General features: G+C 53.6%; 6 protein-coding genes across 6 annotated transcripts; 4 read left to right on the forward strand and 2 right to left on the reverse strand.

Moving 5' to 3' along the window:
• Positions 1-1,105: 1,105 nt before the first annotated feature.
• On the forward strand, positions 1,106-1,840 carry UCRPA7_2585 (putative merozoite capping protein-1 protein; the record flags this gene model as incomplete). The annotated part of the gene is made up of 1 exon (XM_007915170.1): positions 1,106-1,840. One exon carries the CDS (start codon positions 1,106-1,108, stop codon positions 1,838-1,840), a length of 735 nt encoding a protein of 244 aa, XP_007913361.1.
• Positions 1,841-5,987: 4,147 nt separating this feature from the next.
• Positions 5,988-6,460, forward strand: UCRPA7_2586 (putative ubiquinol-cytochrome c reductase complex 14 kda protein; the record flags this gene model as incomplete). Its single annotated transcript, XM_007915168.1, has 2 exons — positions 5,988-6,103; positions 6,202-6,460. The coding sequence occupies 2 exons, from the start codon at positions 5,988-5,990 to the stop codon at positions 6,458-6,460; spliced, it is 375 nt and encodes a 124-aa protein (XP_007913359.1).
• Positions 6,461-7,804: 1,344 nt separating this feature from the next.
• Positions 7,805-9,024, reverse strand: UCRPA7_2587 (putative mannan polymerase ii complex anp1 subunit protein; the record flags this gene model as incomplete). The annotated part of the gene is made up of 5 exons (XM_007915163.1): positions 7,805-7,953; positions 8,010-8,144; positions 8,195-8,275; positions 8,329-8,376; positions 8,427-9,024. 5 exons carry the CDS (start codon positions 9,022-9,024, stop codon positions 7,805-7,807), a joined length of 1,011 nt encoding a protein of 336 aa, XP_007913354.1.
• A 2,253-nt stretch (positions 9,025-11,277) lies between these two features.
• UCRPA7_2588 (putative -gpd superfamily base excision dna repair protein) lies at positions 11,278-12,381 on the forward strand (the record flags this gene model as incomplete). The annotated part of the gene is made up of 1 exon (XM_007915145.1): positions 11,278-12,381. One exon carries the CDS (start codon positions 11,278-11,280, stop codon positions 12,379-12,381), a length of 1,104 nt encoding a protein of 367 aa, XP_007913336.1.
• A 4,809-nt stretch (positions 12,382-17,190) lies between these two features.
• UCRPA7_2589 (putative gpi-anchored cell wall organization protein ecm33 protein) lies at positions 17,191-18,503 on the forward strand (the record flags this gene model as incomplete). Its single annotated transcript, XM_007915151.1, has 3 exons — positions 17,191-17,242; positions 17,307-18,156; positions 18,212-18,503. The coding sequence occupies 3 exons, from the start codon at positions 17,191-17,193 to the stop codon at positions 18,501-18,503; spliced, it is 1,194 nt and encodes a 397-aa protein (XP_007913342.1).
• Positions 18,504-19,338: 835 nt separating this feature from the next.
• UCRPA7_2590 (putative g-patch domain-containing protein) lies at positions 19,339-20,982 on the reverse strand (the record flags this gene model as incomplete). Its single annotated transcript, XM_007915149.1, has 3 exons — positions 19,339-20,231; positions 20,302-20,631; positions 20,811-20,982. The coding sequence occupies 3 exons, from the start codon at positions 20,980-20,982 to the stop codon at positions 19,339-19,341; spliced, it is 1,395 nt and encodes a 464-aa protein (XP_007913340.1).
• Between the last annotated feature and the right edge of the window lie 300 nt (positions 20,983-21,282).

Raw genomic sequence — 21,282 nt, forward strand, 5'->3', positions numbered from 1 at the left:
CGCTTCCCAGGCCCCGTGGTCATGGGCGTACAGTTGGTGTGTCATGAGGCTAGCAGTAGAAAATCAAAGATTTAACATTTTGATGTTTTAACAAACTACCCAGGCAATATCAATAACTGTCTCAGGGTTGAAAAGGCTGATAAAAGCAAAATCATTGGCTGTAAATCTCGTATGGATGTGATCCTTCTTCTGCAGCCAATCTTACAGGCACGAGGAGGCGATGATAGGATTGAGAAACATTGTTGGAAAAGACGAAAAACTGCGAGTGAGAAGTATTGGCGAGAAGCGACGAGCAGATTTGGGATCTACCTTACGATTTGTATAGCCATACCTGAGCTTTGACTCAGCTAGCAGTCATCGGATCGCATTAGTAATCGCCGCTTCAGCCGGGGAACCCAGGGGGTGGAAAGGAGGTAAGACTTTGGTCTCCGATTGCTCGGGGGACGGAAGGATGGTGCAACCGCACACATGCACACACGCACGCAGCCCATGGAAAAGAAAAAGCCGGTTCGGCATTGGGTTAATAACGATGGGTTACCGGTATTGTTGTTAGGTAGGAATACCGGTACCTAGCATGGCACCTTAGCTGATACCAGCCCCCCCCTGGCCCCCTGCTGCTGCTGCTCCTCTCCAGTTCTTCTCCTGGCCTGGTCTGGTCTGGCCTGGCCCAACTCGAACAAGCTCGTAGGAGCTGGGGAGCTTCCGCCCATTGCATTTGTGATTGGCCCAAGCTCCAACGACGGCTGGCCGACGACCTCTATTTACAGACGACGCCCACCTCATCCCATGCTGCTTGCACCCATTTCCCTATCGTTTTTCTCCTCAACAGCATCCAAACACCATCAATAGCCCATCAACTCATCAGATTTCGGGTATTTTCACAGCCGGGAATCCAAATCTTAACTCCGCGTGAACACTACCTGCAGCCTTATACAGCTGCTACACCAACACTCGCTGACCAGCCCATGTGAGTCTTTTGCTTCGTAAAATGCCCAATCGAGACCATTGTGCACCAAATTGCATCCCATACGTGACTTCTCGGCGTGCTGCAGCTTCACGGACCTAAATTGACATCTCGTCCCAGACCCACAGTCGCTAAACCAAGATGCCCGTTGAGCTCCGCAAGCGCAAGGCGCCCGCTGCTCCCCCGCCGGCTCCCCCGGCCAAGAAGCAGTCCAAGGTCGCCAAAGCCGCTGCCAAGGTGAAGGAGGCGGTGACCGGCAAGCCTGCAAAGGCCGCTCCCGCCGCAAAGAGCAACGGGGACGCCGCCCCAGCTGCTGCCGGCAAGGTCGCCGTGGGCGATGTGATCCCTCTCGACGGTTTCGGCGGCGAGATCGAGACCAACGACGGCAAGAAGACCAGCCTCAAGGCGCTCGTGGACGAGAGCGGCTCGGGCGTGGTGCTCTTCACGTACCCCAAGGCGTCGACGCCCGGCTGCACGACCCAGGCGTGCCTGTTCCGCGACTCGTACGCGCCGCTGACCAAGGGCGGCCTCGCCATCTACGGCCTGTCCAAGGACTCGCCCAAGGCCAACACCACCTTCAAGGAGAAGCAGAAGCTGCCCTACCCGCTGCTGTGCGACCCCGCCGGCACGCTCATCGGGGCCATCGGCCTCAAGAAGGCGCCCTCGGGCACCACGCGCGGCGTCTTCGTCATCGACAAGGCCGGTAAGGTCCTTGTGGCCCAGCCCGGCAGCCCCGCTGGCACTGTGGAGGTCGTCAACAAGCTTGTCGAGAGCCTCGCCGGTAGCTCGGCTGCTGAGGCGGTTCCTGTGCCGCTCAATGGAGACGATCCCAAGGAAGAGGAGAAGCCGGTGGAAGCTGCGGCAAAGACTGAGTAAGAGAATGCGTGTCTAGCATTCAGGTCTGGTCCTTTTTATGTAGAAGAAACACTGCTCGAGGTCAGGCAGAATACATATGGGACTTCCATGGGGAGGAAATGGGTAGTGGGATTGGGCTGTGTTTCGTTTCGGGGATATGATCACGCGGAAAATGGAGAGGGACGGATGGACAGGGGGATAGCAAGGGTAAGCGACTGGATTCAGATAGGGTGATCTTGTATAATGTGGGAATATATTTCTTTATATCCATGGTCTTCCTACCTATCTAGGTACTCATATTAAGTTGAACTATGGGCCTTGATTGGTTGCCAGATAGGCTTACAATGATGCTACCTATGCCAAACAGTGATGTAGTTTACGGCGAAAGCCGCTATTTTGGAATGGAATCACCACAGTCTGCTCGATCAATGAAGCAAACATTGCATCCTCATTCATTTCATAAGCCATGAACTAAAGCAACTTGAAATGAGCGTGCTGAGCCGCCGGCTGTCTGCGTTTGCTGTGGTTCAAGGATCTTATATCAAGCCATGAGAGGTCCGCTGAGACAGCGCTTGTCCACAGTGGGACAACAGCAACCAATGAACTATCACTACATACAGCCCGATGCACCAACCTTAAAACACTTCAACCTACAACATACAACATCTGATGTTTAAAGAAATTAACTTCAGTTTCTGTTGCATCGCAACAGATTCTTTGCAGAAACGCAATGGCTCCGAATAGAGGAAATATCAATCCCAGGGTGCGTTCTATCCAACTGCATGTTGGCTTGTCGTTTACTTCGCGCTAACTTTTACATCAGACCATCACGGCACCACTCGCCGCGTTCACCATGGCCTCTCTGCTCTTCGTGTAAGCACCATCTATCAATGTTGGCGTAGGGAGGATTGTGCTTCTCACATCCGCTACTAGCTACGTACGGTCATCAATGAGAGAAGCAAAAGCCAATCGGGTAAGTAAAATGTCTCAGGACGCGTGCGGGTCAAAGCTGCAGCACAATTGGCTAAATCAACATCTAGGACATGAAGCGAGAGAACTATGTAAGAGGAGTGCATTCTCCGAATGAGAAGAGGTAGCCTGAAATCGCGCTTGTATATTTCGAGAAATTTGTGAAAACAGAATCAAACTGGCGCGGAGATGTGTTGCGATGAACATCAAGTGTCAGGTGTTTATAAAAGTGATGGGATCAGAGTCTGTGATGGAAGATATTTCTCTTTGTTCTTCTTCTCCTACTGCTTCTAAGTACAAACGTATACAAATCGTATATGCTACCGATTCACCCTTCCCCGTCCGCTTCCCCCCAAAAGTCAGACACGAACTCCGCGCGGAGGGGCGCCTTGACCTCGAAGCCCTGGGATTATGACATCCGGAACCGTTGGAGAAAACCCGCTCGAATGCATCGCAAAAGACAGGTAGGAGGCAGAACAGTTATAAAACGAAGAATGATCGCCAGATGTGTGCAAATGTCGCCTTAACCAGGAGAATGTCTATACCTACACCGCACCGCCCTTCGGGGTATCGTATCAGGACACTTTTTCGTCTTTCGTACTATGATCACCGGAGTATCCGGCGTTATATGTGAGGATGCAAGGTGGCAATCGGCCACTTACGCAGTCGCGTTACGGCAGCCTGCCAGGGCCGATATATATGAGGCCAGACTGAGGTGATGCCCATCGCGTTATTCATGAGCCTGATCAAGGCTCTCCTAGCTTCCGCTTGCCCTCCGCTTTCGCGTTGTTGAGTTCTCGCATTACGAACTCATATGTGAGAAGCGTTACCGTCGCAGCAGGTACAGCCCGCATCATGTTCGTCCCCATGCCAGCATAGAACGCCCTCCATCCCTCCTCGTGGAGGATGGTGCGGAACGTCCTGACGACACCTTTGTACTTATACTCTTGCTGTCTCTGTACACCGGCAGGATTGTCTCTGTTTGATGAAGCCTGGTTCTGGGTAACTCCTGGAATGCCTCCGAGCCCTTCCATGTATTCACTTCCCGGGACCGGCCGCCGTTGGGTTTGTAACCTTGTCCTGATTACCTCGTGGGGATATGTTGCGCTGCTAGCTAGTATCTTAGACAGGATGGAAGCCGATAATATGCCAAGCCAGTGGGCGTCCTTATCGTTATTGGCCGGGGCTGCTCCCATTCCCTGACCTGTGAACTTCGTCTTCAGATACTCATATGCAGGAAACTGTACGGCAACATGCGTTAGGCCGAGGAGTGCTGGCGTCAGGCCAGAATAGAAGGCGCGGATGCCTTCGGTAGTGTACATCTTCCGCGCCGCGTCTAATGTTGAGCTGTAGTGCCATGGCGAGGGCAGAGTCGGTCTCGAAGTCGGTGTGCTGGACTCCTTCGGGAAATGTGAGAAGCGGGATCGGTGGTGGTGAGGAGTTTGGGACATAAGACGGGTCTTGATGACCCAAATTGGGTTTGTTACAATCGTGCTGCTGGCGCCTGCTATTACAGACGACCAGAAGTTGACGACAAATGTATTTTCTGTTGGGAATGTCAGCAAGAACTAGAGGTAGAGGTAGAGCCGGGAAATCATAATTTCCGGAGCGAGCTGTCCCAACTTACGGTGATACTGGCCCAAGTATGCCTTGCTCTTGTTGTAGACGGTGAACCAGGTTGCCCATGTGGGTAGATAGCCCAATATTATCGGACCCAGGCCTCGATACATGCCGCGGATACCTTCGTCCTTCCATATGATCTTCGCTGTGCCGACCAATCCTTTGTATGCCTTGTGGTGGCCCACATGCCTGCCCTTCTGTACTGCGTTAAACCCCCCTTGTGCCTGCAGCTTCGTCTTGATCACATCTAAGGGACAGGTCACAATCCCCGAGGCAAAGCCTCCTATTGCGCCGGACAGCGCATTGAACTGGGAGTCGGAGGCCCTGACGGCCCACCGCTCTATGCCCAAAATGCCGCCTGAGTCTTGCATAGCTACTGGCTCTATTTCTGGAGGAGAAGCAGCTCGTGTTCTTGTTGAGGAGGAATAGGACGGCGAGGAGGAGGCGGAGGGATACGACCCATATTCTGTAAGAGGTGCGGCAGTCGACCCTTCTTCGTGCGACATTCCTCTCCTCCGAGTCAAGTGGGATATGGTATCCGCAGCGGTCGTTTCTGTGTACTCTTATATGCCCCAGATGGCTTATTGATATGCTGCAAACACCAGGTTCGAGGCGAGTCGTCCCCGGAGGAGGATTCTTCGGCGCTGGGGGCTCGTCGTTGTGGTTCCCTAAGGTCCCGGTGTGCTGCGGGGAAAGCTCCCACGCAACGGCCGTGACACTGTAGCTATCGATTATCACCGGCCATTGACCTCGGAATACGGCTCGGCGGGGGATGCGGTCTGCAATTCTTTTTTTGTCTCTCGATCTGGTCGCAGAATGGTGAATGTTGTGAGGGTGTGAAAGCGGTCAAAGAGGGAAAAGAGCATTAATGTCAAAGGCTTGTGGTAGTAGTAGCACAGCGGATTTGAGGTGGATGTGATGGATTACACAATTGCTAGGAGCTGCTGGTGTTGGTGCTAAGCAGGCAACTTTAGCGAGCAAGGTCCGGTGGGCGCCGAGTTTCTGGTTTTAAGCTGCTCGAGATCAGTTACCGAAAAGAGGGAATGGCCTGCATCCCACAACTTCAAATGACGCAGTGCTGTGCCAGCTCTTTGTGCTCCTTCGCATGACTGAGTGAATTTGAAACCAACTCAGTGAATTGTTCAAAAGAGTTGACTTTTAAATATACTCACCCCCGGGAAGTGACTTATTCATAAGACTCAGCACATGAAATATTGCAAGTATGTTGGTAGCATGTGCCTCATCATCGGTAATGGTTCGGCGCCTGCAGCAAATCCAATGTGAAGCTCCAGTTCGTGTAATTTCCACAGGAGGTATGCTCAACAGTCATCGGGGGGCTATCGGGGGTCTTGGAGCGCATTACCTCATACCTAGCGCGCCTGTGCATCGCGACCAAGTCAGTGCCAATTGACTTTGGCCAATTCTGGCTGACACATGCCTCAGGCTCCAAGCCGGCTTCACGTGACCTTCCGGCCATTCGCGAAAATCCGTGAGACAGCTTCAGTAACCTCGCTCATCTGATCGCGGCAATTTGCTTCTCTCAAGGCAACGAAGCTCTCCTCTCCTCAATCCACACAACATGTCCTATCCAACCCTCGCCCCGTTCGTCCTCAAGCGGGCCTGGCTGACCAAACTGGCTATGCCCTTTGCCAATTGGTACGCCAATGCCGCCGGATACCGCCAGCTCGGCCTCAGGTGAGTTCTGCTTTTGGAGGGGAGAAGCTGTCTCGCCCTCTCTCTAAATGCTTCGACAAGAAGTCAATTGGCTAATATCCGGCCTTCGCGAATAACAGAGCCGATGACCTGATCCCCGAAGAGAGCGACACCGTCCAGCTCGCCCTCAAGCGCCTGCCGCCCACGACCAACTACGACCGTATCTTCCGCATCCGCCGCGCCCAGCAGCTCAGCTTGTCGCACAAGCTGCTGCCCAAGAGCGAGTGGACCAAGCCCGAGGACGACAAGCCGTACCTGATCGATCTCATCCGCGAGATCGACGCCGAGAAGGCTGAGAAGGACGCCCTCGACTCCATGACCGTCATCAAGCAGCACTAAGAAGTTCTACGAGACGGATGGGGAAAGGGAGAGAGGCTGTGTGACCTATGCCTTGGTGAATTTAGCCAACTTGTACGTTATGGCATGAATGAGCGCATCGATAGACGTTATGAGGCGCACGGAGGGAGTACATGAAGACTTGTCTCTTCCTCCTGGATGGATGGGGGCTTTTAGAAAGCACCGGGGAAGCTAGACGGCGAGTCCTTGTACAAATATATGCTGGAAGCTTCCACAAATTCAAAAGAACCACTCGCCATACAAATGTGCTTGCTCCCTGTGACTGTGATGGAGATAACTGTCGTGTGGTGTGGCCTGTGAGGAACTAGCCGGTGAAGAGAAGCGGCGATGGTTGCCCTTGAGGCAAGCTTCTCTTACATAAACTCCCTCTCCGAGCTTTGGTAATTGTCACTTGTTACGTGGGATAGATTTACTATAGCAGAAGCAAAGTTATGAATAATTCAGCACTTTTGCGGATCGCTTTTAGTTCGCAAGGATGGCCATTGATGTTCTTTCTGCACATATAACATCTCCCTCATGTTGATATGATGACACGTCTGGATCGATGATGTATGTATTACTCTGCCGATTCTTTCCTACAACCAGTGCCGCTAACCCATACACCTTTCGTCCTTCCTTACAAAAGGTCCACTCGATTGACCACTTCACCCCAGTGCAGAGTCGCTTCCTCCAACCTCCACAAAAAGGCCGCGAACTTCCGTCCCGGCTGCCTCAAAATTGCCAACGAGGTACATACCAAAGTCTATTAAGTCCAAGAGCCAAAAGGCAGCTGCTTGCCGCCAGCTTCCTCCGCCAATGCTCGCAAGAAAAAAAAACAAATACGTTATCAAAACACCAGCCCTTTCCATGTGACTGAGCCCATACCAACGAAGATGGAGAATATAGTGAGGCGATGCATGACAGGACAGTAGGATAAGCCAAACCTCAGGCTGATAGACAGGTAGTAACCCAATATCTGATCTTGTGAACGAACAGGGGAGATGGTCAAGATCCTTGAATCATCGTACTGTCGCGGGGGTCGGATCGGCCAGGGTAAGGGGGACTCAGGAAGAAGGGAGAAATGTATAGCGGGATATAGAATGTATGGCAAATTTTGTGACTTGTCAAGTGAAAAGCCAACCCAGCCCCCTGAACTCCATTTGGTATTGCGAACATGGACGCGGCGTATATGCGTCTGTATCATAATGAGGTTGTCGTACAATAACCAGCGTCGCCCGTCGCAGAGCTTCGACGCCTCATGTCGGTCGATACAAGTTGGGTCTCTGAAGGACCCTACAAAGAAACGAAGACGGGAGAGTTGGGGATATGGCGTGGATTGTGTTTGGTCTACGCATTTCCACCCTTCTCTTGGGTATCAATATGCCAAACGACGTAGTTGGGCAGACCGTAGACGCCATAGCCTGCGCGCTTAGCCATCTTCGCGAAACCCTCAGTCTCGGCTTGGTTCTCAAAGGCGTAGCAAGGGAAGTTGATGCCTATAAGCAGCTTCGTTAACTTGTGCCTCAATAATTTGACGGTGCAGTGTACGAACCTGATCTGTGGACGTCGGCCTTGACGAGAATGTTGACGCCACCAATGCCATCAAGCTCAATCTCCTCGTCCTTGTCATTGCGCCAGTCACCCATGCGAGCCATGTAGGTACGGCCAGTGTCATATTGCTTGTAACCTAGAGAGTATTAGATACGTGTAATGGACCGGAAAAGATATGCGACCTACCCTCAGCCAGGACGACATCCTTATCCAGGCTGTTTTGCAGCCTCCGGCCCTTATCAGTCTCAACCCAGGAGTTGTAGTCGACTTTGAAAGTGTTAGCAACTTCAATGTGCAAGCAGCAGGACAATGGTGCTTACATCGTCCTTCGACATCACGACCATCTCTGTACCGGTGGAACCAGATGTCTGGCTTGGTGTCAGTATAATATCCACGAAAAGTGCGGAGGATAACATACTAGGCACGAGAACGTCTCGATCGTGGGCAATAAAGTCCTCAATGATCTTCTTAGGGCTGTCAACAATGTCGACGTCCCTCCAGTAAACCCAGGAATGTTCCGGCTTCATGGCAGCAGACAGAAGGTAGTTTCTGGCTCTGCCCATGTTCTTTCGGCGGGGACCCTGAGCCTCGAAGCCGTGACGGTCCTGGACATTCTGGCTGAGCTTGAAGTTCATATCCTTCTCAACGACCATTGCGCTCCGGAAGGCAATGTTGTCAGGTCGCTTCTGAATCCGGTCGAGCTCAGATGCCAGGACAGCAAGAGTATCGTCAGTAGAATCCGAGACGAGGAAAGCGATATCAATTAGGTGATGCGGGTATGTCAGCTCAGCGATCAGTTCGAAGTACTTGGACAAGTAGGGAGCGGCATCCTTGAGAGGGGTTAGAATGAGAACACGCTCCTCATTGGCGACGGCCTTCTTGGTCGACTTGATAGGGTTGAGGTCGACGTGCGTTATAGTCGAAGAGTTGACCTCGTACGGCTGGTGGTGATTGAAGATGACGGGCGTCTGGAGATGTGCGTTCCAGGATGCTTGTTCATTGAGAGTCATGTCCATTGGTGGTTTTGATGGCCCCCAGCAGTAGAAACTAAGCGCGGCGATTCTTGTCAGCATATGATGATTCTCGTAATCCAGAACGGATTGAACACGGTGACCAACCTCTGCATCTCTGAAGCGGATGTGCGGACGCCGCGCCATAGTAATAGAACGGCTCCTGTGATTGCGACGACCAGGAGAAACCTAGTCCTTGTGATGAAGTGCCATATCGCCCTGGTTGGGGGCAGTCTGGCTCTGGTGGCCTTCCAGTTGATGCCGCCCTTGGGGAGAAGCATCGTGCGGGTGGAATAGGTGGTTCTAGCACCACCCTTAAAGCCAGGCGCCGCGGATCAATTGAAGGCCTGTTGCCTTGCTCGCTTGTCTCGCCGTTGCGTTGCGTAGCGTTGCGTTCCGGCGGACCTTCGACCAGCGACTCGTGCGTGGTACGCGGAATTTTCCCTGTGCAACCGGCTGTGGACGTGGAAGATTAACGCGTGATGTCGTGTTCGGCAGTGCGAGAGAGAGAGGAGGCCTAGCGAACGCGGATGACAGTCACCTCTGTCGAGATCCGATTAATTGAATGCACGCTGAAGCCGGTGGTGGAGTCGGGGAGGAGGTCGAAGTCGAGGATGAGGAAGCTGAAAGATCGAAAAGTCGTGCAATGAGGCGTGTCAAGTTAAGGAGAACTGGAGCCAGCCTATCAAGGCGCAGGCAGAAGGCACTCGGCGTGATAATACGAGCCAGGGCCAGGCCTGCACGCTGCGTGCTGGTGCTTGCTCGCTGAGGAGAGTGGGTGGGCCGGCCTGCCACCCCCCAAAGTCCCAGGTACATGTGCCCTGCCCGCCGACTGAACAGTGACCTCCGACCCTGCAAGCCTGCTACTGAATCAAGCGATCCGTCGCTAAAGGCAAAATTCTCTACGCAATTTGCCAGCTGCTGCCAAGACTCTCCCGTCATTTACCCAACTAAATCGTTATCTCTTAGCAGTACTTAGGTGGCCAAGGCAACCTGACCCCCTGAAGCCGATGGATTTTACAGCGCCAAGTCCGGCGCGGACAAGTACCCAGTACATGGTGAGAAGCGGGCAGAAGGATTCGAAAGGGGAATGGAGGCGGAACGATGGCCATCAGATGCTGCATTTGGCGGGAATTTGTGCTGTCATTTTAGGGAGGGGGAACATGCTCCATAGCGGCCGTTGAATTCGAGCCTTCTGTACGGAGCAATGCTGGCTTGGATCGAAGGGAACGAACCTTACGACCAAAGACCCTTGTTACTTCCAAGTATATGCAGCTTTCTCGGTTGCCGCACTTATTAACATTACATCGCATCTCGATCAACCAGAGTTTTACCAGGAAATGCATTGGTTAACTCGAGTTGGATCACTGGCCTACCAAAGCAAAGCACAGTCTACGAATCCCTTGAGTCTCCAGCGGAAAAGTCGGCAGTTTACCTCCCCCACGAGTCAAGCAGGGAGCTGTCGCACTGTCTTTCTAGACTTCTTAGTAGAGGAGCTATGGTGCAGTAAGGTACACGTACGCTCGTCTGCGCCTGTACGCCTGTCAGGAAGCGATTCGCATAAACCGGCGTATTGTTACCTACCTATTTTTATCAGCTTACAGCCTGCCTTAGCACCAAAGGCAGATCCAGGTTTGTAGCACCGGCGATCCCTAATCCTTCCTCCACGGCTGCAATAAAGAGGAGAGCTAAAGTCGTCATTGATGCCCCCCGTCTCAGCTAAGACTGGACAACTTGGTGAATACTCTGATTGGTAGCACAGAATGCTCAGTCTGGTGAATCAATCGCTCATTCTGAAGTGGAAGCAGCATCGTGTCGACTTCAGTGCGCCCAGGTATCCTACGCACGTGATGTATCACGGGAACAGGCGTCGGGTTTTCGTGGCTCTCTTAAGTGAAACACGCCCTTGATTTGTCAAGCGTGTTGGAGTCCGCCAGAGTCTCTTCAGCCTCTTCAGCCTTTTTTTCCTAGGCAACCAATTCTCCCATGCTTATATTTTAAGACATGCTAGCTCACTCATCTCCATCTCTTCTTGCCAGTTGATTTGCCTGGGTCTTCAATCCATCTCTTGCAAGTGTTGCCAAGTGGCAACCTACGACGACAAGCTGCTTCACACGAATGGTTACAAGAACTCTCCTACGTCATTGGCAGATCTCTTTAACGCTCATTCTCGATTCTTGTCCGCCGGCATTTTGGCCGAAGCTGAGGTCGCATCTAGGACTTCACCTTTCACCTTATAGTTTAGTCTCATCAACCAAGATGGCCGCTCGAAGATCTACCCGCTTGAGTGCCAGCGGCGAGGGCAATGTCACAAAGGTCGAGGCAGCAGAGATGCCACCCCCTCCTACAACTAAATCCCGGAAGAGAAAGGCTTCACAGTCAGCTCCGGCAGAGGAGGTCAAACCAGCTCCGACAACTCCACGAAAGCGGCTGCTCAAGAGCACGGCCCCTCCGCCTCCGGCGACTCCTACCTCGAGCGCTGTCGGCCTCATTGCCGAGCCAGTGGTCAATGGAACCGCCACTACACCAAAGCCCAAGAGCCGTGCGGTAAACAGGCTTGCGGATCCAAAAGCCACGAACGCACCTCTACTATCACCGCAGACATCACGTGTTGTCACATCTCAGGCCGTTGACGCCATATCACCGTCCAAAGTTGGCTCGATCAAGACTACTACAGCTAACATCCTCGAGGAGGCGTGCAAGCACCTCATCAAGGTCGACGCGCGGATGAAGCCCCTGGTCGACGCTCACCACTGCCGCATCTTCAGCTCGGAAGGTCTGGCCGAGAAGATCGACCCCTTCGAGTCCCTCGCCAGCGGCATCATCTCCCAGCAGGTCTCAGGCGCCGCGGCCAGGGCGATCAAGGGCCGCTTCGTGGACCTGTTCGACACATCTGCGTCGTCCAGGGGCTTCCCACAGCCGTCCCAGGTCGCGGCCACGTCCATCGAGAAGCTGCGGACGGCGGGCCTGTCGCAGCGCAAGGCCGAGTACGTCCAGGGCCTGGCGGAGAAGTTCGCGTCCGGCGAGCTCACGGCACAGATGCTTCACGACGCGCCGTACGAGGAGGTGCTCGAGAAGCTGATTGCCGTGCGCGGTCTGGGCCGCTGGAGCGTCGAGATGTTCGCTTGCTTCGGCCTAAAACGCATGGATGTCTTCAGCCTGGGCGATCTGGGCGTTCAACGTGGCATGGCGGCGTTCGTGGGGAGGGATGTCGCCAAGTTGAAGAGTAAGGGCGGCAAGAACAAGTACATGAGCGAGCAGGAGATGGCAGAGATCTCGGAGCGGTTCGCCCCGTATCGTAGCCTCTTCATGTGGTACATGTGGCGAGTCGAGGAGACTGATGTCAGCACCATGGAGGAATAACGGTCATCGTTTCTCAGACAGTCATCTCCAGCATTAGGGAACCACCTTTCAAGGGCCGAGGCCACGCACTTCCAGATAGGCCTAGAAGTTGAGCGTCGACCTTAGGTGGCGGAGCAATGCCTCCAGCTTGTACAGATAACTATGTATGTATGAATGACTTAACGATGGCGATGCCTTAAGATTTTCAAAGTTATAGGGCATACGCGTCCCTCTTCAAGGCATTTCATGTCTAATAGAAATAGTTGACAGCTCTGCGATCAAAGACTTTGAAAAGGGTTTCATGTAGAACTGTCCCCCCTCGGTGAGGGCGACGTAGCATAATATATGACAGCTGTCCATGAGGTCAAACAGCATCTCACGAGACATGTATGAAATCAAGTTTTTGGTCAATGCGTGCGCCTGTGTCACAGCAGCACCGTCCTCCCCAATGATGATGGTATCACGTCCAACCTCTCGTCCGACAAGCTGCTTACCGGAGACCTGGGAGGGACGAGGAGGGTGTAGACGTAGCCAACGACATTGCACCTGTCCGACGTGCCCTCAGCAGCGACGGGAATGTCGTGGACGGGCGGTGCTGTTTCACGACGGCCCACGCGCCACAGCAGATGGCAGCCATCGTCGCCGCGAGGCAAAGGCTAAAATCCCGGGGGGCGGCATGCCGGGTGGCTGCTGTCGGAGGGCTCTCTTGTGTGTTTTTTTTTCTTGGTTCTACAAAACGTCTGGAACACGGCCTGATTAGGCTCTTTTGGCAAATTTGCAAGACTGTTTCAACTTTCGCGGCGCGGTGGCGGCGATAACCCAGGTAGGTAGCTTGAAGCTGCTTCCCATGTGCGCAACCGCTTTCCTTAACTGTGCTATGCGCAACATTGCTTCTCCATCTGCGACTGGGTGGTCGTCGTCAACTATGTCATCTAGGAGAACCCGCCGTAAGAATCACAGGATCATCAAGCATCAAAGACAGCAAACGGAACTAGCCTATGAGGCTGAGCAGCTGTTTCGTTTGGAGAGGCCGCCAAGACTGGAGCCGATGTTTGAGGGCGTGTCGCAGGTTGGGGGCGCCCATCGGCTGAATCTAGCAACTGTGACGTATTCACAGCTCCGGGTTATACAAACGTCACATAAGGTTGATTGGGGTCTGGGCTCTAGACGTTTTGAAAGCATTAACACCAAGCAGTTACAATGCTTCAATACGGCCCTGGACGACCAAATCCGCAAGTGCCGTTCTGAAAATTGATGAGCGCGGCAACGGCATTTGCAAGATATTGGCGGTGGGGACCATTCGGCCCATATAAGATTATGAGTCGTCGAGTAGTTCCCGCCCGTCGTTCCAGGAGTTGATAAGTCAATTGTTGGCAACGGTGTGCGCGCATGGCCCTGCTCGAGCCCTGCATCTGAGTTGATACCCTGATTTCTAGAAGGGCAAGGAGTCGCAGTGATACACGGGCAAACCGCTTCAGGAATGGAAGATGTGGGAAGGGGTGGCTTTGAGATTGGCGAATCAGCATTTGATGACTTGCCAGATCGGCTCAGGGGGTGTGAAATTAGAAACTGATATGCAAAATGAGCAGGACCACATGCAGAAGATAACAGGAAAAGGATGCAGGCCCATAATTGGAACCGGTACCCGCAACACCATCTAGCATTTGGACCATCATGTCCGGATAATACAGCGTGGCATTGCGCCAGCAGCAGACTCTTTTCCCAAGATAGCTTTTCCCCCCAAGCGAGCGGTGGTGCAAGCCAGTTTGCTTAGGAGGCGCCAGTGGCCAATTGACAAAACTAGGATGGCCTCAATGGGGGGGTTTTTATTTTTTTTGTGAAGGTGGACCTTGGATCAGACTTGGATCGTGATGGCTACCCCCGACAATCAAATTTTGCCCATCACCACGAACAACGAATTCCGCTGCTGCTGAGAGGCCTGGCTTGAGTGGCCATGCAAGCTGAGGGTGGTGGGCCCCAAGCATTCGGCCCACCACTCAGATGGCCCGAACGGGGAACTGCTACACGCATATGCTACTCCAGAGTATGAGGTACAGACGACGTAATACTTCTAACGCCTCTCTCCGGCCTACAATGTCTACTGCACCTTGTGGTGTGTGCTGACTTCAAGACTGGACCTGGACTAAGGTGACTAGGCAACTAGCACAATGAAGGATTGTCAAGCTGCCTCGACTGGTTGGATTTGCTCGTATTGGACTGCTGTTTGACCATGCCATTGTTCTGTTGTTGCGCAGCATTGCCGTCCGGGTAGCTCCAGTCTGCATTCGTAATCGGTGCCGTCAGCACTTTACAGAGTTCAAGGAGCTTTGCCAGAGAAAGACCCACAGTCCCAGAGGTGGGCTGCAGCAGCAATTGCACGAAGAACTGTCGTGAGATTTTGAGAAGAGGGTTCTTCGCTGGAAAAGGTGCTGGTATTATATGCCAGCGTCGTCTTGGCTTGGCACTCGAAGACTCGAGTCCAATTCCTCAAGGAGGTGAAGAGGAGGCGCAGGATTGTCCGTAGTCGCATCCCCGGAGATTGGCGCGAGGCCTGCATAAATCGTAGATTGTCTCCCACCGGCGGCTACTTTATGGGTGGCACGGTGATTGTCCACTGCTACGAGAACTAACGTTAGTGTATTTAGCAACGGCTAGACACGCAGCCGGGAGCATGAGGAAACAAGTCGTCAGCCAGCCTAAGAAAAGTAGCCTCTTCCTCCAAGCTCAAGCAGTGGACATCAAACGGAGACCCCAATCGGTGAAAATGAGAATAGGCGAGCGAGTGGACGCCACCCACAGAAGCCAAGCCGATTATGCAAGCCCGAGACCTTGCGCATGTCTGGAGTGTGTTCCTCGTGCATGCCGGACCACTGCATCTTTCCGTGGCTCAAAAGCCCGCTTCCCAGATGTCGTTGATAAGAAACGCCTGCACAAGACTTAAGTGGGTTTCGAAGGCGGTGGACAGCCTACTGTAACTTCCTGCTTCGGACTGGGAATGGGCAATCTCGCCAGTGATATTTCGCGATATTGCAACCCTCCAGGCGTTCAAGGGGACGGGCAGGCCATTCAGCCATCCAAGCCTACCTCGGGCGCGGCGTTGCTAGGAGGCCCTGCTAGAGCCTGGGTCGGGTCCATCCCTGTTGCCCCCTGCTGATTGCACGCCCACATTGACGTGGTGGTCTCCACTGTTGCCAATTGCTTGTGCGAGCTGGGTGCACGCCTCTGGTGTAGAATGTCCACTCGAATGAGAGGAGAGCCAGCAAGCAAAAGGTCAGGTATTTTGCGTGATGCGCAGGTGCTGCAGAAGTGCTGCGATCCGAGAGGTCCACATGCACTCGTTTTTTGTTCTTCGTATGCAGGAGGTACCTTAGAGTAGGACAGATGCATCTGGGAGCCGGTCCCAGCACGCTGGTGGTGTGTAAGTTGGCCATCCTGTTTGGACGGCTGGCCACCCGTACGAGGAGACACCTGTTTTTGGACGTCCCGTTCGACAACAGCCAAGAGACGAGAGCGAGCGCCGCTCTCAGGGCGAAATCAGGAGGGACAACAGATCGCCCGTGCATGGACGAAGCAGGAATGCCAGAAGCAGGCTCAGGCCGGCCAGGCAAGACTTGCAATGGTCGCAGTGTCTCATACACCGGCCCCTCGATTGCCATGGATCTGGCTGGGGTTCCTGGTGACTAATGTTAGGGAAATCTCCATTAGGTAGTAGGATGGGCAGGTACCTACCAGTTCTGCTAGACTCGCACCCCCTTACGTGTGTGCACTGGGACGGAGGGCGAGGATGAGCGGCCAGGGCCAGGAGAGACCAAGGAGAGTGTTGAGAGGGTGGGGGTGCGGCACGGACGGACGTGGGGTGTGCGTAGGGAGCATCGCCCGCCCTTGAATATTAGCTTCATTACCCCCTTCTTTCCTGCCCTTCCCTTTTCCCTGTGAACTCCCTCAAGCCACACCACCTGCCGTCGTCCGTCCTTCCGGTTTACATTTTTTCGTCCTTCTCAAATACGCTTGTTTCCCCTTCACGACATTCGCTACTGTCGATATTTTTTTCGGCGAGGAAGGAAAGAGTTCGAGACCAAGGCCAGAATACCCTCTTCTACCTTCACTCACTCTCGTTGAGCACTGTAAACCACCAAAACAAACCCGACTCTTTTGTCGCGTTCGCGTGTCTGCTCGTCGTCCTCCCGACCCAGCGACACCCAGAGAAGCTTGCCCGCCTAAGGTAGCTTCCAGACCGTCCGGTTATCCGCAGTTCATCCATCCATCATCTTCCATCACCAAGGTGTGTAAAGCAATCTCTATTACCCGCGTTGTTTACAACTCCTGCTGCTGTGCTCCTCCTTCCCTCCTTCTACCTTGCTCCTGTACCGCGCCTCGCTGCTTAACCGCCCGACTACGCAACGTTGCTCATCACCAACCTGCCCGGACGACGCGCGGCAGTGACTCGCACCTTCAATTGATCCGATCAATCGATTTGGACGAGAGTATTCATCGAAAGCAAGACCGCGAAGTGCTCCGTCCCAATTTGTTCAAACCAGCATTGATCTGGGAAGGTGGGATGGTGCAACTACTTGTGGACAGAGGCGTCTCTCGTGTGTCGCTTGACGGTTCACCCTCATCGCTTCGCCAACTTTTCAATCAACACATTCATCAATTGTCTTGAATGCTGTTGCGTCCAGCATTGCAAATTATAGAAATAGTCCACCCCAGCTACTATCGGCTTCTACTGTCCACTGCTTCTTGTTTACGGCTACGTTTTCTGTTCGCCACAGCGCAATTGACAGTCAATCCCGGGTTCCAGCATTGCTAACCAGCTGTAGCTTCATCAAGATGATCGCCAAGATCCTTCTTCCGGCCCTTGTGGCTGCGACCGCAGTGTCCGGTAAGTCTTCTACTGCCGCTATTTGTCTTATCTGTAATACCGAACTGACGACTGGCCTTCACAGCACAATCTTCGACCTGCACCAAGGCTACCCTCACCGTTAACTCGGCTGCCGATGCCACAGCTCTGTCCAGCTGCAGAACCCTGAAGGGAAATGTTGTCATTGGACCTGATACCGGCGACACGATCGACCTTTCTGGACCTGGTCAGATTGATGGAGATCTGACCATGACGAGCAACGGCAGGATTGTGTCTCTGTCCAGCACTTCCCTCAACTCTATTTCGGGAACATTCAAGCTGCAGAACATTACCATTCTGTCAACGCTGTCCTTCCCAGCTCTTCAGAGCGTTGGTGCCATCAGCTTCCAGTCGCTGCCCGCTCTTGATGAGCTCTCTTTCGGAACACCCGGAATCACCGAGGCCAAGAGCGTCATCATCAGCGATACCCATCTGAACAGCCTGGATGGTATCGATTTGGAGACCACCAGCTTGGTGGATATCAACAACAATGGTCGTCTGACCGAGTTCAACACCCAGCTTGGCAACCTGAGCGACAACCTCAACATCCAGGCCAACGGTAAGGACCTCAAGGTCACCATGCCCAACTTGATCTGGATTGCCAACATGACGATTGCCAACGTCACCGAGTTCTCTGTACCCTCGCTCGAGCATGTCAACGGCTCCATGCGATTCGATTCCAACTACTTCGAGTCCTTCACCGCTCCTAACCTGACCTCCACTGGACAGGATATCTCCTTCGTCAGCAACTCCGAGCTCACCAACATCTCTATTCCCATCCTGGAGAGTGTCGGCGGTGGTCTTACCATTGCCAACAACACCGGACTGGAGAGGATCAACTTGCCCAAGCTCGAGACTGTTGGTGGTGCTGTCAAATTCAGGGGTAACTTTAGCAGGTACGTTCTTATTACTATAGGTCTGTACATCGAATCAATTGCTGACTGACTGTAGTGTCTCTCTCCCTGAGATCAATGATGTCAAGGGTGCTTTCGACATTGCCAGCACGACCAACATCACTGCCTCGTGCGACACCTTCGAGGCCCTTAACGGTGTCATTCAGGGCAGCTACTCTTGCGAGGGCGAGAAGGCCGATGCCAACGACGACACTTCCGATGGTGACAGCGGCTCTTCTGGCAGCAGCGGCTCTGGCAGCGACGACAATGACAACGCTGGTGCCAGCGTTGCTGTCAACTCTGTCATCCTCGGCGCGATCTTCATTGGAGCTGTCGCCCAACTTCTGTAAATTGCGGGGAAATGACTATCACACACATGGCCAGGGAAATCGGAGGCGTTCTTCTTTATCCAGATGGATCTTCTTACCGTGTCTGACTTGACGTTTACTATTGCTCAGCCGCACCTCGTCGCGATTACTTGGAACACATCACGTACAGGAACCACTAGACTTAATAATCCTCTTTCGAATGTTTATCACACCCACTCATTATTTTCCTCTCGATTGTCTTGTGATACAGCCCTCCCGAGACTCTACAGTGTCCGGGAGAGATTCATAGTTCTTTGGTTCCCCCGTCTTGGCCGTCTGACAGGAAAGCTCAAGGGTCGACGTGTTATTGAAGTTTCGTCTCGGATGCAGTCGCGTTCTCATACCTTGGTGCCCTTCAACAAAAGAGAAGCTCTGGGTTCTGAGTCGTTGGGCTTGGAGAAGGCTTGGACCGTTTATGGGGATGTAACTTGTTTGGGGAATGGGGGAGATTGTAATGTGACTCGTCGTGAGAAGCACACGGATGACGAGTGGCCGTAGGATTTAAAAGTAGAGAGGCCGGACGTGTAGTTACTAGAGATGCCAAATCCGGACGTGTATATTTTCCTCTGAACTTGCTGTTTCCATCGTAAACGTATGTATTCGTAACTCTACCACGTTGACCATTTGTAACCATAGAATATGTTCGGCACATTTCAATTTACATGCTTCCAGCTCTTGTCAGCTAGCAGTAATGTACCCGCCTTGATGACCTGTGTTCTGTTCAGAAATATTCTCATGATCAACGTAATCTTCCTTCTTGTCTGCTATAGATGTAAGACCTCGATTATGACCCAGAAGGCCATTAATATGGACATTATCATGCGTAGACACCCTTCTCGAATTTTTCTGAGTCATAAAATCTCGCCGCGACCGCATTGCCATTGAAGATGCGTCCTTCAAGGGAATTCACCGCCCGCAGCGCCGAGACCTGGTCCGTGAATTTGATGAACACCTGCCGGCCCTGGACGTCAATATACAGGCGCTCCACGCGGCCATACTTCTCGCCGCACTCTTCGCCAATCTCCTGTCCCAAGCCCTGCTCAATCTCCCCCTGCAGGTCGTCCATGCCCTCCAGCATGTTCTGCAGCACGATCACCTCGGACATGGCGCCGAACTTGCTGCCTCCGCCGTCCTCTCCTGCCCCGGCGGCCCCAGACCTCTTGCCGCCAATGATCTTGCCCCGTCCGGCCGGGTCCACGAAGCCGCCACCCTCGGCGTCTGGGCGCTTCCGTCGCTTCTCTACTTGTACGCGGAGTGGGTTGACGATGCCTGACGAGTCGGCGCCTAGGCCCGAGCCGGCAGTCCAGCCATACTTGGACATGAGCCGCTGGGCGAAGCCGGCCTGGCCCGGACGGTTCGTCCGTCCTGTCGTCTCGGAGTCGGGCATTGATGAGTCTGCGTCAGGAGCAAATGATGGAGGTGGAGATTGGGTCTCCGAATCGACATCCATCCTGTCATCAAGAGGCTGCGGAGGCGCCTCGTAGCGTACCGGTCCTCGTGAGATAGTGGCACCGTCAGAAGACGGCGGAGGAGGTGGGGGCGTAGGGGACGCCGGCGGTGGAGGTGCTGCCATTCCAGACAGGGCAAGACGACGAGCATATGCCTCGTCGGCACTCTCGTCGGGCGGAGGTGGAGCAGCTGGAGGATTGTCGTGCGGAGGCGAGGGAGGAGGTGGTGCAAAGGAGTATTCTGCTGGCGGAGCAAACTGGTCTGTAGCATCCATGGTAAGTATTTATGAACAACAGAGGGCCCGCGAGGTTATGACAACTGGGATACATACTGCTCACGGCCGGCCGGTGATCCTCGTCCTCGTCATCTTCATCGCTCTCGTAACTCGGCTTGCGCCGCCTGCGGTGCGCATACAGCACGGCCTTCCACTCCTGAACCTCCCGGATGCGCTCGTCGCTGCGCAGATACTCCTCGACATTGGTTGGCCGCGCCGGATCATATAACTCGTCCCAGTCCGTTTCCATGCGCTGATCGTCCTTCTTCTTCCTTTTCCTGCGCCCGCCGCGTTGCCGCTTCTCGCCCCCTTTCCATGTGTAGTCGTCGTCCTCCGTTGCCGCCCAGTCGGCCAGTGTACTCCTAGGTTGTTGTACAGGGGCGGGGGCTACTCCTGTAGCAGCCCCAGCATTGGCTGATGCACCTACACCAGGCGGTATGGCTTTGGGAAAGCTGGGCTTGATTGTCTTCTGTTTCACTTGGGGACGGCGAATTGGTTGGAATCGCAAAGCTCCAGAATGGTTAGCTTGTTGAAGACACCTCGGTCAGGACAAATACTAGACGTACCTGGATCAGCAGCCTTCTTGGCTGCGGCGTCATCTTTGGAGTCGCTACCAGTGCCTGCCTGAGCGTAGAGTACAGGGGCGCTGGATATAGATGCCGAGGAATCGCCTTTCGAGTCGAGGAGGTTCGCGTAGAGCGACATGCCTCCTCGCGGCGGCGGAGGAGGTGCCGCCATGGCGAGGCTTGCTAGTACTCCTTAGCTGCGTAGTCGTTTGTTCAGCCGGAAGATGGTCAAAAGCTTTATGGACATCGGCTTAGTCTCTGAATATATCAAGGGCAGTTTGCCTGGCAGCTTGAGGTGCGAAGTCAACAGCCTTGCACGCAAGGCATCGATTGGGGTTTTGGTCTTAGGTGGGATTAGCTGCATGGGAGAGCTCTCGCCCGCCCAAAGCTCCGCACCAACCAGCTGGAGCCGCTGTGAGTTTCAGGCCAGGATCCCTGAGCCGGCAGCCGTCCGATCACTCCATCGGCCGAC

The sequence above is a fragment of the Phaeoacremonium minimum genome, assembly GCF_000392275.1.
Source record: "Phaeoacremonium minimum UCRPA7 unplaced genomic scaffold PA7_03_scaffold_175, whole genome shotgun sequence".
Taxonomy (NCBI): domain Eukaryota; kingdom Fungi; phylum Ascomycota; class Sordariomycetes; order Togniniales; family Togniniaceae; genus Phaeoacremonium; species Phaeoacremonium minimum.